This window comes from Diabrotica virgifera, chromosome 1 (assembly GCF_917563875.1).
Source record: "Diabrotica virgifera virgifera chromosome 1, PGI_DIABVI_V3a".
Lineage (NCBI taxonomy): Eukaryota > Metazoa > Arthropoda > Insecta > Coleoptera > Chrysomelidae > Diabrotica > Diabrotica virgifera.
This window is the reverse complement of record NC_065443.1, coordinates 63,428,290-63,446,760: the sequence shown is the minus strand read 5'-3', so window position 1 is coordinate 63,446,760 and position 18,471 is coordinate 63,428,290. Positions and strand designations below refer to the sequence as shown.

At 32.4% G+C, this 18,471-nt stretch overlaps 1 protein-coding gene across 2 annotated transcripts in view; it reads left to right on the top strand.

The window, feature by feature from the left end:
* Positions 1 to 18,471, top strand: part of LOC114329264 (uncharacterized) — a 138,876-nt gene that overhangs the window by 84,057 nt on the left and 36,348 nt on the right. For both annotated transcript variants that reach the window (XM_028278302.2, XM_050659540.1), the window contains one exon: positions 9,956 to 10,047. In XM_028278302.2, the coding sequence (XP_028134103.2) occupies positions 9,956 to 10,047 (92 nt within the window). The remainder of the gene's footprint in view (positions 1 to 9,955; positions 10,048 to 18,471) is intronic.

The following is an 18,471-nucleotide window of genomic DNA, read 5'->3' as shown; positions in this document are numbered from 1 at the left end:
CTGTATATTAATTTTTTTTTTAAATGGATTTTGCATTTGAAAAGAGGCTGAAAACTAAATTTAATGGTACACTTTGAATTTTCGGCAAAATGATTTTTCTGGTCAAATTTTGAATTTGAATTCTGAAATTATGTGAATTGCGAAGCTCAAAGTAAAAAAAATTAAAATATGATTTAATTTTAATTAATACCAATATTTAATCAAAATTGGTAAAATATTAACATTTTGACACATAACAATAATCTTTGATGGAGGTAATTTTGAATAAGTACTTTAGTTTTGAATAGTTATGCTGTATATTTTCTGTTTTGTTATAATTTTTAGTATACTTTGTTGATTAAAGTGATGTATTCTTTATTGACTCTTTATTATAATTTATTCATTATTTAAAGATGAATATTCGCCATAAACTATTTGTCACAGATAATAAAAAAACACTGAAATGCTTTAACATTTTACCAATTTAGATTAAATAATGGTTTTAATTAAAATTAAGTCGCATTTTAATTTTTTCTACTTAGAGCTCTCGCAATTGACATAATTTCAGAATTCAAATTCAAAATTTTATCAGAAAAATCATTTTGCCGAAAATTCAAAGTATACCATTAAATTTAGTTTTTCATCCTCTTTTCAAATGCAAAATCCATTTTAAAAAAATTTAATATACAGGGTGTTTTTTTGAATCGGAACATTTTTACAATATGTTTAATCCACACCTGGATTTTTTATAACTGTAAATAAAATAATTGATTGGCCACCTAAAAGAATATTCGCGTGTTAAATATAAAATAAATATACAGTGCGGTTAACAAGTTGTAAGTTGTATTTAATTTTTTTTCTACTTAGAGCTCTCGCAATTCACATACATAATTTCAGAATTCAAATTCAAAATTTGACCAGAAAAATCATTTTGCCGAAAATTCAACGTATACCACTAAATTTAGTTTTTCATCGTCTTTTCAACTAAAAAATCCATTTTAAAAAAATTTAATATACAGGGTGTTTTTTGAGGTCGGAACATTTTTACAATATTTTTTAATCCAGACCTGGATTTTTTATAATTGTAAATAAAATAATTGATTGGACACCTAAAATAATATTCGCGTGTTAAACATAAAATAAATATACAGTGCGGTTAACAAGTTGTAAGTTGTATTTCATTCTTTTTTTTTAGAGCTCTCGCAATTCACATAATTTCAGTATTCAAATTCAAAATTTGACCAGAAAAATCATTTTGCCGAAAATTCAAAGTATACCACTAAATTTAGTTTTTCATCCTCTTTTCAACTAAAAAATCCATTTTAAAAAAATTTAATGTACAGGGTGTTGTTTTTGGGTTGAAATATTTTTCTAATATTTTTTAATCCGGGTCTGGATTTTTTACATTTGTAAATTAAATAAATTTATTGTATACCTTAAAGGATATGTGCGTGCCAAATATAAAATAAATATACGGTGTGGTTAAAAAGTTATGAACCAAATAAGAAAATGGCAAAATAGATAAAACACCCAGTATCTCTGTTATTAATGGAGTAAGACCCATTAAGTATGGTATTTTTGAGACCGTCTAAGTGTCCGCTTTTTACAGTTACCGTATGTTACTTTCCCAATGAAACGCCCTGTATATAGGGTGAGGCAGATAATTGGCCTATTAGAAATATCTCGAGAACTAAAGGCAACAGAATCATGAAAATTGGAATAAAGGGGTTTTGAGGGATGATCTATTAAATGAAAATATTTTCATCTCTTTGCAACTTCCGGTTATACCCGGTTATAACTTGGTTTTTTTAAATGGGACACCCTTTATATTTTTACATTTTTGGATTCTCCTCGATATCTTCTTTCTTAAAATATGAGATTTTGTAACATTATACAGGGTATTTTAAAAGGTATTTACGTTTTTTTTTATTAATTTCGTAGCAATATTCACACCCTGTAGAATTGTAACAGTTTGACATTAAAATCTCTGCTTACGTTTAAGTGATTTTTAATATAGTCTATTATTGTTAAGAATCACTAGTATAGCTAATTTTGAAATTTAAGTATACAGGGTTGGTCGAAACTCGGAATGAATATTTTCTGAGTTTTCTTAAATAGAACACCCTGTGTTTTAGTATTGTAATGAAATTATATTTTATAGTACTTTTTTATTTTATAAGTATTCCCTATACCTAACTGCTTTAATTTGTGAGTTATTGGTGATTCAATCTAAACATTAATTGCAACAAATAATACGTAAAATTTTATTAGGTTGGCCGTGAAAATATGTAATCACAAATAATTTTTCAGAAATAAATACATATTAATCCAGACTGATCCTTAAAATTACCAATAATGGGTTAGCTATCAAAATACCTACGTAGTTAAGATTGTTGGTGCGACAAATTAAAGCAGTTAGGTATAGGGAATGCTTAAGAAATAAAAAAGTACCAAAAAATATCATTTCATTACAATACTAAAATAGAGGGTGTTCCATTTAAGAAAACTCAGAAAATACTCATTCCGAGTTTCGACCAACCCTGTATACTAAAATTAAAAATTTAGCTATACTAATGATTCTTAACAATAGTAGACTATATTAAAAATCATTTGAAGGTAAGTAGAGTTTTAGTTGTCAAACTACTACAATTCTACAGGGTGTGAAAATTGCTACGAATTTAATAAAAAAACGTAATTATCTTTTAAAATACCCTGTATAACATTACAAATCAAGACATCGAAGAGAATCCAAAAATGTAAAAATATACGGGGTGTCCCATTTAAAAAAACGAAGTTATAAGCAACTTCCGGTATAACCGGAAGTTGCAAAGAGATGAAAATATTTTCATTTAATAGATCATCCGTCAAAACCCCTGTATTCCAATTTTCATGATTCTGTTGCCTTTAGTTCTCGAGATATTTCTAATAGACCAGTTATCTGCCTCACCCTGTAGTGCATTTTTATTGTGATTGTAAAGCAGGCAGTTGTGTTTCAGATTAGTGAATCGACTATATCTGAATTAACAAAGAAAAAAAGATAAAACTTTAGAGTTATGTCACTTTTATTTTAAAATATCGGTCACTTTTTTTTTAAATTAACGAAAAATATCTAGGGCACTTCTCCGGTTTTTGTGATAAATAACGATAAGTTCACGTGGAATGTTAGAGCATAAGTGAAAAGTGTCATTGTTCCGGAATAAAAGTATTAATTTTACCGCCAATCTTTCATAATTGGAAGTAAATATCTATGTGACATTTTTCCTGATAAAATATAGGATATTTTGAGTCAATTTAACACGATAACTCGATTTATGCATTTTTGAGTTGTGTCACTTTTCTTCCTGATGAGCAATATTAGTCCAGGCGAGATCTGTTTTGAATGGGACAATTTCTATATGAGTCTATTTTTTATAATCTGAAAAAAATCTTTTTGCACCCATATTATCGCCTATAACTCAACATACAAAAATCATAGGTGCTAAAAGTTTCGTTTTTCATAATATAAACTTACGTGCATAGAAATCGGCCCACCTAAAAATTTGGTCATTTTTGAAGTCTCGTATTTCCTAAACCTATTGGCCGATTTAAATGATTTTTTTAATATGATATAGCCTTATTCTTCAACAATCTCGCTGTAATAATATTATTGCTAAACAGGTAAGTGTTATTTTATACCGGGTGTAGCAATGATAGTGTGTTTTTTCCTCAAAGTTCGGAACACCCTGTGGAATATTCTAGCGCATATAAAATATTGAAATTAAAACTTAACTATAGCCTTAGGATTTCTTAATATTTTGCTTTTTGATTCATTCGCTTATGTTGGATAATAAAAAAGTTAGGTATTTTAACAACTAGCAACGTTCTTCATCAATACAGGGTGTTTCTAAATAAGTGCGACAAACTTTAAGGGGTAATTCTGCATGAAGAAATAATGACCGTTAGGTTTATAATCATATGTTCGCAAATGCTTCGTTTCAGAAATACGAGATGTTGAATTTGTTCGTACAATCTGACGATTTATTTATTGCTCTAAAACCGCATGAGATATACAAATGAAATTAGGTAGGTTTGAAGAGATAATTATTGCGCATTTTTTGGCATACAGTTAAGAATTTCATATTTACCATTGGCGTGCATACGGGAAATGTGACCGGGTAATATGACCCGTATGCACGCCAATGGTGAATATAAAATTCTTAATTGTAAGTCAAATATGCGCAATAACTATCTCTTAAAACCCACCAAATTTCATTTGCATATCTCAACCGGTTTTAGAGCAGCAAATAAATCGTCAGTTTGTAAAAAAAATTCAACATCCCGTATCTCGAAAACGAAGCATTTGCGGACATATTTTTATTAATGAAACGGTCATTATTTTTCATGCAGAATTTCCCCTTAAAGTTTGTCGCACTTATCTAGAAACACCCTGTATTGATGAAGAACACGTTGCTAGTTGTTAAAATACCTAACTTTTTTATTATCCAACATAAGCGAATGAATCAAAAAGCAAAATGTTAAGAAGGCCTAAGGCTATAGTTGAGTTTTAATTTCAATATTTTATATACGCCAGAATATTCCACAGGGTGTTCCGAACTTTGAGGAAAAAACACACTATCATTGCTACACCCGGTATAAAATAACACTTACCTGTTTAGCAATAATATGAGATCAGAGATATTGTTGAAGAATATGGCTATAATATATTAAAAAAATCACTTAAATCGGCCAACAGGTTTAGGAAATACGAGACTTCAAATATGACCAAATTTTTAGGTGGGCCGATTTCTATGCACGTAAGTTTATGTTACATAATATTTGACTAAAAATTAGCAATAAATGGGAAAAAATGCAAAAAATGTAGATTCTCCTTTAAAATCTCTTTGGAATCGGTTTAATTTTTATTAATTTTGCAATCCAGGGTCGGCAAAAAATAGTCCACTTTGCCCACTTTATGTACATAGGCGAAATTTTTTACATACAGAGTGTTCCAACGAAAATTTGAACCCCTTCCCAGAAACTCAGATTTCTTCAAAATTAAAAAAAACATGTCAGTTTGTATTGAAAGGGGGACGAAATTTTATGCAAAATTATGCCATCAAATGTAACTTCCTATTGCCCCGCATCAACCCCAGATTTTTTTTAATTAGCAAGTGTAGTCGAGTGACATATCATTTGAAAGGTATTTTTTTCTCTACATGACCGTCTATTTTTTTTTTAATTTGCGGAATAACTTTAAAGATAATTTTGGATTTAACTAATTTATTTATAATAATTTTTTTAAGTCCAAAATTGTCTTCAAACTTATTAGGTAAATTAAAAAAAAGTAGAGTGTCGATAATTTTGGATTTAACTAATTTATAATAAATTTTGTTAAGTCCAAAATTGTCATCAAACTTATTACGTAAATTAAAAAAATAGAGTGTCGTTTAGAGAAAAAAATTACATTTCAAATGATCTACTATTCAACCACACTTGCGATTAAAAAAAAAGTGGGGGTCAATGCGGAGCAGTAGGGGGTTACATTCGAAAGCATGAATTTTGCATGAAAATTCGTCCCCCTCCCATTATAAGTTGTCGTGTTTTTTTTTAAATTTGGAAGAAGCTTTTGGTTTCTGAGTTTCTGAGTTTCTGAGTTTCTGGGGGGGGGGGGGGGGTCAAATTTTCGTTGGAACAGACTGTACTATATAGATATGCTCAAGATTTAAAACTAAAAAATTGAAATCGGCCAACTAGGAGAGCCTATAAAATGTTTTAAAATAATGTTAAAATAGTCAAGCGATTAATTATTAATAATCTACACTCACTGGCACAAAATTCCGTCACCCAAAATTTTTGATTAAGTTTGACAATGTATAACTTTCTTATTTGTACTCCGATTTTCAAGATTCTTGCATCAGTTTATAGGTACATGTATAGGGCTTTTCATCGATTGTCATTTGTTTCGAGCCTCTGTCACATTATGTATAATCTGTGTATATCAATATTATACACAGATTATACAACATATGACAGAAGCTCGAAACAAATGACTGTGAATGAAAAGCCCTATTGATGTCGTCTGTTATTATTCCGGTAATATATTTTGCTTAGATGGCATTATACGGGGGTGAATGGAAGCGTTGTATTTTCTCCTAACTTTAAACAATTCTGTGGAAAAATTGGAGGGCTGATTTTATTTCATACTCCTTTTGTATTATCCTGGAGGTATGACTAAGGTTTTTTTTAATTATCTGAATATCTCTTTTCTTGTAAGAGCTGTAAATAAAAACACTGCTTTGAAAGTTTTTTTAATTAAAAATATCAAACGCACTAAAATTAACAAAAAAAAAACAAAATTAACAACAAAAGAAAACAATTCAATAGCGAGTATGTCCACCTATTGCAGCAACGACTGCTCGAAATCTGTTTAGCATGGAATAAAGATGTCTTATCCTTGCCTGGGGAATAGCCCGATATTCCTCTACCAGGGCCATAACTGTACCAAATTTCCTGGAAATCTAGGATGACGGCGAACAGCTTTTTTTAATCATCCCATAAATGCTCAATACGATTGAGATCTGGGCTGCATGCGGGCCATTCTAATCTTATCAATCCAACCTCTATTTAATGAGTCCATCAGTGTTTTTATTTAGAATAAATGGTACAGCTTTTACAAGAAAAGAGATATTCGGATAATTCAAAAAACAAAATTTTAGTGATGCCTCCGGCATAATATGACAGGACTATGAAACAAAATCAGCTCTTCTATTTTTCCACAGAATTTTTTAAAGTTAGGAGAAAATACACCGCTTCCATTCACCCCTGTATAATGCCATGTACCTACAAACTGGTGCAAGAATCTTGAAAATTGGAGCACAAATAATAAAGTTATAAATTGTCAAACTTAATCAAAAATTTTGAGTGGCGGAATTTTGTGCCGGTGAGTGTATTATATTATGTATCTAATAATAATATATTTATACGATGATGATCGAGGTAATAACCGGCAAAATAACGCAAAAGATGGAAAACATAATAGGTTGTGCAATAAAAAGAGATGAAACTAGTAGAGGTGGGAAAATATTAGTAGAAACCTATAATTTAATTTAAATTACATTACCACTGTCGAGAATTTCCACCTTTAGACGTTAGCTTAGTTGACTTAGCAGTCATAAATTGTACGTAAGACGTTCTTCCTAACCTAGATTTATTAGGTTATGTAAGTATGTCTTCTTCGCTGGTTTATTGGCCTTCACCTACTTGTTTATTTGGCCAACTCATCGTCTCAGAATAAAGGAAAAATCCCTTTATTCGCCTACAATTCGGAGTTGATATGAGACAAATACAACATAGGTAAAAACTTTTCCCGCCCAGGGAAAACTGCCAAATATTACACAAAATTCGCCAATGAAATTAAGGGCACCCGAAGTCCCATTTAACGACAATGTTAACATTATGTCACATATTATCTCTGTAACCAACGCACTTATGCCTAGTTACACCAACAAATCTTAAGCTCCAGCTTAGCCCAGCTCAGCTTATACAGGGTGGGGCATTAGTGTGACAAAGTCCAATTACTCGTTTGTCGTAAGAGATACAAAAAAAAGTTATTTAGGTAAAAGTTGGGGCACGGATAGGACCATAATCTAAAAATATTTTTAGATATACAGGGTCACCCGTATTGACAGGGTGACACAAATTTATGTTTTTTCTAAAAGAACACCCTGTATATTTTTACATTTTTGAATTTTTCTCGATGTCTTCTTTCTCAAAATATAGGGTTTTGTAAGATTATATGAGGTAGTTTAAAAGATATTTACGTTTTATTGTTAATTTCGTAGCAATATTAACACCCTGTAGAATTGTAGTGATTTGACATCAAAGTTTCTATTTATTGTCAAACGATTTTTAATATAGTCTACTATTGTTAAACATTAATAATATAGCGAAAAATTTAATATTAATATACAGGGTTGGTCAAAACTCGGAATGAGTATTTTTTTATTTCTTAAGCATTCCCTATACCTAAGTGCTTTAATTTTTGAGTTATTCGTGATTATTTAATCCAAACATTAATTGCAACAAAAATTACGTGAAATTTTATTAGGTGGCTGTGCAAATATTCAATCAAAAATAATTTTTCAAAAAAAAAGTAGGTATTAATCTAGACTGATCCTTAATTTATTAATATTGGATGAGATATCAAAATACCTACGTAGTTAAGGTTGTTGGTGCGTAAAATATGAATAAAAACATACAAGATTCCACCTAGTTGGCTATTACAATAAATTGGCTAAAACATTTTACATTATACTATTTTTATAGTTCCAGTTGCTTTGTTACCATTACTAATATTAATTTTTTAATAAGTAACTGATAAGTAACTGACTAAAATGGTTTTTGTGCTAGGAGAATATAACAAAAATGTGCTACTAGCAATAAGAATTTTTCATTAGCAATTCCCTGTTACACGAAAACCAAGAAGAGAAACTTTTGAAAGTATACTAAAACGGTTTCAGAAACCTGATCGAATAAAAGCTATTGTAAATGAATAAAAAGAATTAAATGTAATCCTTAGTGTAACTGAGGATCTGCATATTAGGAAGAACGTTCTTATAATCTAACTATCTAGACCTAGACTGTTGAAAGCGTTTTAGTGTACTTTCAAAAGTTTCTCTTCTTGGTTTTCGTCTATCAGGAATTGCTGATGAAAAATTCTTATTGCTAGTAGCAGATTTTTGTTATACTCTCCTAGCACAAAAACCATTTTGATCAGTTACTTATCAGTTACTCATTTGAAAAATTCATATTAGTTATGGTAACAAAGCAACTGGTACTATTAAAATAGTATAACTGTCAACTGTTTTAGCAAATTTATTGTCATAGCCAACTAGGTAGAATCTTGCATGTTTTTATTAATATTTTACGCACCAACAACTACGTAGTAATTTGGATATCTCGTCCACAATTAATAAATTAAGGATCAGTCTAGATTAGTATCTACTTTTTTTTTAATAATTTTTGATTGAATATTTGCACAGCCACCTAATAAAATTTTACGTAGTTTTGGTTGCAATTAATGTTTGGATTAAATAATCACGAATAACTCAAAAAATAGATTACCTAGGTATAGGGAATGCTTAAGAAATAAGAAAGTACCATAAAACTAAAATATAGGGTGTTCCATTTAATAAAACTCAGAAAATACTCATTCCGTATATACATAAAATGTATATATACATCGACGTTCGTTTCAATTTATGTTTTGACTTAGTTTGATTGAAAATGAATCGTACCGCATGGGAAAAGTTATAGCGGACGGACTATACGTGTTAAAAGTACAATTTTAAGGCACGCATGTGAATGTTTGCAGAATGAGCGAAGCGAATTCTGCAATTCACATGGGTGCTTTAAAAATGTAATTTTAACACGTGTATCATACAATATTTTTCTACAAACGTGTTAAAAATGCAATAATACAGTTTAAATTAAATTTTAAAAACCTCTTAAAAAAGCTTTTTCAAATTTAGCAAATTGTACTATTAATATTAATGTTAATAAATGAAATATAATTGCGAAATCGCAAAAACATTAAACACTCTAATAAGCTATAAAAAAGCTACCGCTACACGTGGCGTAACCAGTGAGGGCATTGAGATGTACTTTAAGCTTAAATTGGCGGTATTTCATACCCCATATTTTCTACTATAATTTGTTATACATATTTATCGTTGGAAAGAGAAGATTTCAGAGAATAATTTTCAATCATAACCCAAAAAAATTTTAAAAATTTAATTTTCGGATTTTGGCTGCCCTTAAGTTTATTTGACGTTTATTTGTGTCAGCCGGAACGAAAAACATGGGACATTATAAAATATTTTCCATTTTTTGCGTTATTTTGCCGGATATTAAGGCACTCATCACTGTATAGGTAAAACGAAAATTTTTTAATTTAGGTCTTATAACAGAAATTTAATTATTTTATTTCTTTTTTCAGCAAAACCAAGATTAATATATTTGAGTCCTTTCTCGAAAGTTATCAATACGCTAATCCAAATTATATGAAGCAAGTTAAAACTACGCTGAAGTGTAAGTACATTTAATAAACTACTATGGCTCCAACACAAAATATTCACAACGTTTTTCTATCCGTTCCGGAGTTTGGCAATTATCATGGCTATTCTAACTTCGCTTGCTGCTATTCGGAATAGTCTGGTTGTAGATGTATTGAAACACTTACTCAGGTTTTGAAGTTAGGATATTCTTCGTCTCTCTGGTCCTCTCTTTCCAAATACTTTGTCCTGAGTTGCAAGAAGCCATATCTCTATTAATTCCTCATAATATGGCCGAGATATTGTAGATTACGCTCTTTAGTTGTGTTAATAATCTCGCATTCCTTGCCCATTTTACGTAGGTCCTCAACATTAGTCAAGAAATATCAAGAAGTGCCCAGGCCTCTACTCCGTGTAATAACGTAGAAAATACATAGCATCTAATGATTGAGATTGTGGTACCAAGTCTAGTGGTAAATCGTGACTTCTGAAAAGAGAATCATCGTTACGATCGATGATCTTGCTTTTCCTATTAGACCAGGAAGGATCTGTTTTTAGGTGGATGTGAGAGGTGGCATTCGGATTTTTGCGGATAAAGTTAGGTGATAACTTCGTTAATAATAGGTTTGTTCTAGCATCAGTTTCAAACGGTTTGAAACCATCAGCGAATAGTGGACCAGCGCGAGTAGAGGGAATAGCACTGGTGACTGTATTATGTTTTCTCACTGACCAACTGTTTGCTGACGGTTTTTGACTAGTTTGACTGTTTGCTACAACAAACTTAATAATTGACTTATGCTCCTTCTTTAATATGCTCGGAACATTAATAAAAAAAATAAAATATTTAAAAATTTCAAAAAATTTGTTTTTTTTTCTAATTTCTTTACTTATAACTTTAAAACGATTCACTTTGGAGCAAAGTCGTATAGGAATAAAACAAAGATAATTAAATTTTTTATCTTATACGATTGGTTAAAAATGTCTTAATTTAACACCATTGCTGCAAAATAGCAATAAATATAAAATAAGGGGGCAAAACAAGCCTGTCCTTATTCCATGTTTTCCATCACTTATGTTACACTTGGAACCTTCCTAATTCGCTTAGAAAATTTTTGTAATGTGTTAAAACCGTCCACCAAATTTCATTAAAATTGACTTAATAGATTTTGCATAAAAATTTTGCAATCTAAACTTTTTTTTTATAAAATTAAAATTTTTAAAATCTTCCACAACAAAAACTAGAACATACAAAAATTTGTCAATTTTTTACATATAAAGAAGCACTCCACCTATCTAATGCACTTTACAGAATTGAAATTAAATTATTTAAGCAGCCTCAGCAATGCTTTAAATTATAAACAATTTTTTGGCTTATAAACAAATTAGTGCTGTGTCCAGGAGGCGGTGCTACGGGCTCCTTTATTTAGATGGACTTACCCAAGTTTTTTTATGTATTTTGTCCTGTAGAACACGAATTTTTTGGGTAACAGTTGATCCGAATGTCGATAAGATTGTTATAAACAAAGAACTTGAGGAATTACATAACATCGATTTTTCGTAAAATAAAATTCGCAATTTTTGTATTTCTTGGGTAATTCTAAGCAAAAAATTTTCTTACAAGTTTTTTCGTAGGATGCATAGTTTTCGAGATAAACGCGGTGGAACATTCAAAAATCGAAAAATTATTGCAATTTTCGAACGAGAATAACTTTTGATTAAAAAATAAAATAGCAATTCTGCTGACAGCATTTGAAAGTTTAAGTCAAATCATACCGGTTTTAATTATATGGATTGCTAAAAATTAATTTTTTCGTTATTAAGCAAAGGTATTTTTTTTATAAGCCAAAAAATTGTTTATAATTTTAAAACATTGCTGAGGCCCCTTAAATAATCCGATATTTTAATTCTGTAAAGTGTATTAGATAGGTAGAGCACCTTTTTATATGTAAAAAAATTAGCCAACTTCTAAATGGTCTACTTTTTGTTCAGAATGATTTTAAAAAATTTGAACTTTTTTAAAAACATTTATATTGCAAATTTATTATGCAAAATCTATTACGTCGATTTTAATAAAATTTGGTAGACCATTTAGGTAAGTCATAATAATTTTCTAAGCGAATTACTAAGGTTCTAAGTGCCACCAAAGTGGTTAAGAAACATTGAATAACAACAGGCGTATTTTGCCCCCTTATTTTGTGTTTATTGCTATATTGCAGAAAAGGCATTAAGACCTTAAGACATTTTTGACCAGTCGTACATCAAACAAAATTCAATTATCTTTATTTTATTTGTCTACGACTTTGTTCCAAAACGAACCGTTTTAAAGTTATAAGCAAAGAAAGCAGAAAAAATCGATGTTTTTCGAAATTTTTAAATATTTTACTTTTTTTATTAATGTTCCGGGCATATTTGAGAAGGAGTATAAGTCAATTATTATTGCCACCTAACTTTATCTGCAAAAATCCGAATGCCACCTCTCACATCCAAAAATACACGTTTTTTACAGATTAGTCCTGGTCTGTATGCGTTTTTATTTTAGTAGAGTGGTCCCATTGGCTGTTTATATTGGTACCGAGGTATGTGTAGTTGTCCATCCTACCAATTGGTTATTGGTCAATAAAAGACCGTGTACATATTTAATTTTTCGTACTTACTGACTGCCTTGTATTTTGTTTTATTTTCGTATTGAGATCCAGTCCATAATCTCTACGTTTATATGATATCTTCTTTTTTAAGTGCTATCTCGCGACGGAGGTTCATCATAGTTATTCCGACTTCACATACGGCTTCTCGGAAAGGTTTATTTGATGTACATCCTTACCATTCTCTCAGGTTGCGCAGTATGCGCAGACACGATATTATGCGTCTCCTTATGCTTTTTTTGCTTAGATCTTTCCCTGCAAAATGAGTTGGGGCAATTTTTATTTGTCTCTACTTGTAATATGTCCAAGTTATTCGAAGTTTCTGCTTTTTATTGTATTTAAAACTTCAATTTTTTTATTCATCTTTCTCAGAACCTCTTTGTTTGTGACGTGTTTTGTCTATGAGATTTTCAGAATTCTTATATACACCCTCAACTCGAATAATTCCAGTTTTTTCATTGATGTCGCATTCAATATCCAAGCATTTATTCCATAAAACAAAGTCGAGAAAACAGAGCACCTAGCCAACCTAAGTCTTAGCTCTAACTTCAAATCTCTTGTGCAGCACTCTTCATATTTTGTTAAAATGTGCTATAGCCTTCTCTATTCTAATTTTAATTTCCTGGAAGGAATATGTTCCAAGATATGCATATTGGTCTACTCGTTCGACATTGGTTCTGTTTATGATGAGATTCTCGTTATTTCTTTAGGTTTTAGGTATTCTGATATATTTTGTCTTCTTGATGTTCATTGGTAGACCGTATTCTTGGCTATAGACCGATATTCTGTTCAACATTGTCTGAACATCTTCAGTACCTTAACGCCATTTAAAAAATTAGGAACCTGAGCGATTTGATCAAGAATTCACTGGCAAAAAATATGCGCGCCAATGACGAATATAAAATTCTTACTTATATTTATAAAAATGCGCAATGACTACCTCTTAAAATCTACTAAATTTCATTTGCATGTCTCAACCGGATTAAGAGCAATAAATAAATTGTCAGTTTGTAAGAAAAATTTTAACGCCCCGTATCTCCGAACCGAAGCATTTGCGGATATATTGTTACTCAGGTTTAAAATCAGAAAACAGGGCCAAAGAAGGTGTAGCATTACTAATACATCAAAAATACCAAAATCACATCAAAGAGTGTCAATATATATCGGAAAGAATTGTCACAGCAAAAATTAGAATGGAAAAGGAAGACCTGAACATCATCGGAGTATACGGCCCAGAAAATAACAAGCCTCAAACAAGAGAAATCTTTTATGACGAATTACAACAAGCAGTAGATCAAGTTACAGGGAAGATGATAATACTTGGGGATTTTAACGCTCGAATAGGTAACCAAGTAATACCCGGAATTAAGCAAAAACACAATGAAAATGTTAAAAACGAAAACGGAGAACTGATGATAAACTTCTGCACAAATAACGAACTTAGAATAAACAACACATTCTTTGACCACAAAGACCAACACAAATACACATTCAATAACACCCGTGGACAAACATCTATGATAGATTATGTTGTAACCAACAGAGATATACATCCATCAAAAATAATCGACGTAAGATGCCTCAATTCAGCAGATGTAGGTAGCGACCATAGCCTAGTATTATGTAAAATAGGAATCACTACGAAATATTTCACACCTAAGAGGGCAGCACCAACACAAACAAAAATCAAAGTCGAAGGACTACATACGGAATCCACGGAATATTTATAAAGGAAAAGAATAGAGAATATTGCTGAGAATGGAATATTAGAAAACAATAACATCGATGAAAGCTGGCAAAAACTCAAAGATAACATAATCGACGCTGCAACAGAATCACTTGGAGAGAGAAAAGTAACGAATACTCACATATAAAAGAAGAAAACCCCGTGGTTTAGAGAGGAAGTTAAGATAAAATGTGAAGAAAAGAAGAAAGCCTTTTTACAATACAGGACAAAACAAACACAACAGGCATACAACTACTACAAACGAATCAGAAACGAAACGAATACTTTAGTGAGGCAAATAAAAAGGGAGCACTAGCAGAGTTTCTCAAAACAGATGGAACACGACTTCTACGGAACACAAAAAGAAGTATGGAGAATGATCAGAGGGCAAAGAAAGGAGATGAATGAATTAATAAACGCGAAACACATTCAGAAGGAAATATGGGCAGACTACTTCCGATCTCTATTTGCTAAAGGCGACGATAATGAACCACCAACACCTGAAGTTACGACAAACGAAGAAACAAACATCGAGGAGGGAGAGGCAAAGGAAGCATTAAGAAAATTAAAAAATAGAAAATCTCCAGGACAGGACAGTACGGAGGACAAGATCTAACTAAACAACTATTAAAACTAATACAAAAAATAATAGAACAAAACAGAATACCACAAGAATGGAGATCAAGCATCCTAATACCTCTCTTCAAAAAAGGAGACAAATCAGACCCGGAGAATTACAGAGGAATTAACTTATTAAACACAACATTAAAATTAACAACAAAAGTGATAACAAACAAATTGAATGAAATTATAACATTAGCAGAAGAACAACAAGGTTTTAGGTCGGGAAGGTCATGCACTGACGCTGTATTTATAATGAGGCAAGTTCAAGAGAAATCGTTGGAATACAACAAACCTGCTTATTTATGTTTCGTGGACCTTAAGAAAGCATTTGACAGGATCACATTAAAGGACGTCGTCCACTTGTTATACTCGAGAGAGGTCATCATCATCAATGGTGCTACAGCCCTATGAAAGAGCCTCGACCTTCCCAAGTCTATTACGCCAGTCAGTCCTATCCATTGCCAACCGTTGCCAGTTTGCTGCGCCTATTTTTCTCCCATCCTCATCTACACCATCTTTCCATCTAAGTTTTGGCCTACCCCTATTTCTACTTCCCACAGGTTGTGACATAAGGATTCTTCTAGGAGGGTTGTTATGCTGTGATCTTGCTAGATGTCCTGCATATCTTAGTCGTCCTATTCTTATAAGAGATACTACGTCTTTTCCACCAAATATATGTTTATATCTGTGGTATACCTCGTAGTTGTACCTCCTCCTCCAAATACCATTTTCACAGATGCCACCGAATATGCCTCTCAGGATCCTTCGTTCAAATATAAGCAGAAGGTTTTCATCTGCCTTGGAGATGGTTCATGTCTCCGATCCATATGTCAACACTGGTTGTATAAGGGTTTTGTATATGGTTATTTTTGTTTTTTGGCTTAAGTTTCTGCTTCTCATATGTCTACTCAGTCCAAAATAGCATTTGTTCGCTAGGATTATCCTTCGCTTGATTTCTTCTGTCATGACGTTTTCCTTGGTGATCAGGGAGCCTAAGTATGTGAATTTGTCCACCACTTCAAAGGTAGAGTTATCAACAGAGAATTGGTGACCGATGTTTATGGCTCTATTGTTGGGTGTTGATGCCACCATCTTAGTTTTCTCCTCGTTTACTGTCAGGCCCATATTTTTTGAGGCATTTGAGAAGGTGGTATACATTTTTTCTAGTTTGCGTGTTGTGTGGGCAACTAGGTCCACGTCATCGGCATATGCCAAAATTTGGGATGATTTATTAAAAATATTTCCTCTGTTGTCTATTCGGGTATCTCTGACCGCCTTTTCCAGAGCTATGTTGAAGAGGAGACACGCCAGCGCATCTCCCTGTCGCAGCCCAATATTCGTTTCAAACGCCTGTGATTGTTCGCCCTGTATTTCGACTTTGCAAACGACTTTACGCATTGTAGCCTTAACCAATCTTATCGGTTTGTCAGGGATGTGGAATTCATCCATGGCTTCATACAATTTATTTCTTAGGACACTATCATAGGCCGATTTAAAATCTACGAAAAGATGGTATGTGTCGATATTAAATTCATTGGTTTTTTCCAGTATTTGTCTTAGCACAAAGATCTGGTCTGTTGTTGATCGACCAGACCTAAAACCACTTTGATATTCTCCAAGAAGCTCCTCTAAATATGCACTTAGGCGACCATATAAGATGCTCGAAAATATTTTGTAAGCTGTATTAAGGAGGGTTATTCCCCTATAGTTTCTACATTCCAATTGATCACCCTTTTTGTATAGCGGGCAAACGATTCCAAGACACCACTCTTCCGGGATTTGTTTCTCATTCCAGGCTCTTAGTATTATTTTATATATTTGATTAGTCAGGGTAGCACCCTATCATACCGTCACTTCCTGGAGATTTATTATTTCTTAGGTGTTTTATTACATCCCGTACTTCTTGAATTGATGGAGGCTCTAATGGTGTATTGTTGGTTGCTCTTGGGTTCGGTTGATTTGGATCTTCTACTTCGATGGTAAGTACTTCTTTATAGTGTTCCACCCACCTTTTCAATATTTCTTCTTTTGTATTGAGTATGTGCCCCTCCTTATCCTTACATAGTCTTAGCCTTGGTTTGAACTCCTTTCTTGCATTATTCAGAGTTTTATAGAATTTTCTTGTTTGATTTTCCTGTTTTAATGCCTCAAGTTCTTCTAGTATTCTATTTTCATAAGTTCTCTTTTTTCTTCTATGAATGCACTTCTCTTCTCTTCTAAGGTTTTTATATTTTTGTTGTTTTTCTCGGGTTTCCTGTGCTGCATCTGTTTATATGCATCGTTCTTTCTTCTTGTAATGTCCTCACACTCAGCATCGAACCAGTCATTGCGTGATGGTGGTTTCTCTGGCCCTAGAATATTATTTGCTGCGTCTTTAATATTATTTTTACACATTTCCCATTGTTTGCTGATTGTTAGATTCTCATTAATTATGCAGTTAGTTTCGATATAGTTTTGAAACCTTTCTACCGTTTGCGGATTTTTGAGGAGTTCAATATTAAGGCGCGTTGTTTTGGTACTTCTCTCCTTCTTCGCGTTTGAGATTCTAGCTCGAATTCTTGTGCCAACTAGAAAGTGATCTGAATCAATATTGGCGCCTCGATAGGTCCGGACATCCATCAAGTTTGAGAAATGTCTAGCATCTATGAGCATATGATCAATTTGGTTGTTCGTTAATCCATCGGGCGAGGTCCAAGTTCCCATATGTATTTTTTTGTGTAGAAAACATGTGCTTCCTACGATCATGTTCTTTGCGGCTGCGAAGGTGACTGCTCGGTGTCCATTCGAATTGGTATTATTATGGAGACTATATTTACCGATGTGCGGTAGATATATATCTTCCCTTCCGATTTTTGCATTCAGATCACCGATTACTATTTTAATGTCACTTCTGGGACAACTGTCATATGCTCTTTCTAATTCATCATAAAATTCGTCTTTTTCTTCGTCTTCCTTGTCCTCTGTTGGGGCATGTACATTAATAAGACTTATATTAAAGAACTTGCCCCTGATCCTTAAGCAGCTCATTCGTGGATTAATCGGCTTAAAATCTATAACCAAATGCTTGACTTTATTATTGACTATAAAGGCTGTCCCAAATTCATGTCTAGTTCTATGGCAGCTATAGTACATGTTGTAGTTTGTTTTTTGGATTATGCCATGACCTGTCCATCGTACTTCTTGTATTGCAGTAATATCGGCGTTATATTGTGCTAATATGTCGCATAGTTTGCGGATATTTCCAGGTTCGTTGAGTGTGCGAACGTTCCAGGTAAATATTTTAAGATCATTTTCCTTATTTCGTTGCATTGGTCGTCGTTGAGATTTTCGTCCGGCATCTTTAACTTTCGATTTCGTAACCATGGATTTTTCCTGGGTTGGGTAGTTAACCCAACGCCAAACCCCCTTTTCGGAGGGCCATTTCACCCGCTATCGTCAGTTCCCGACCCAACTTTCCACCCGGGTTGGA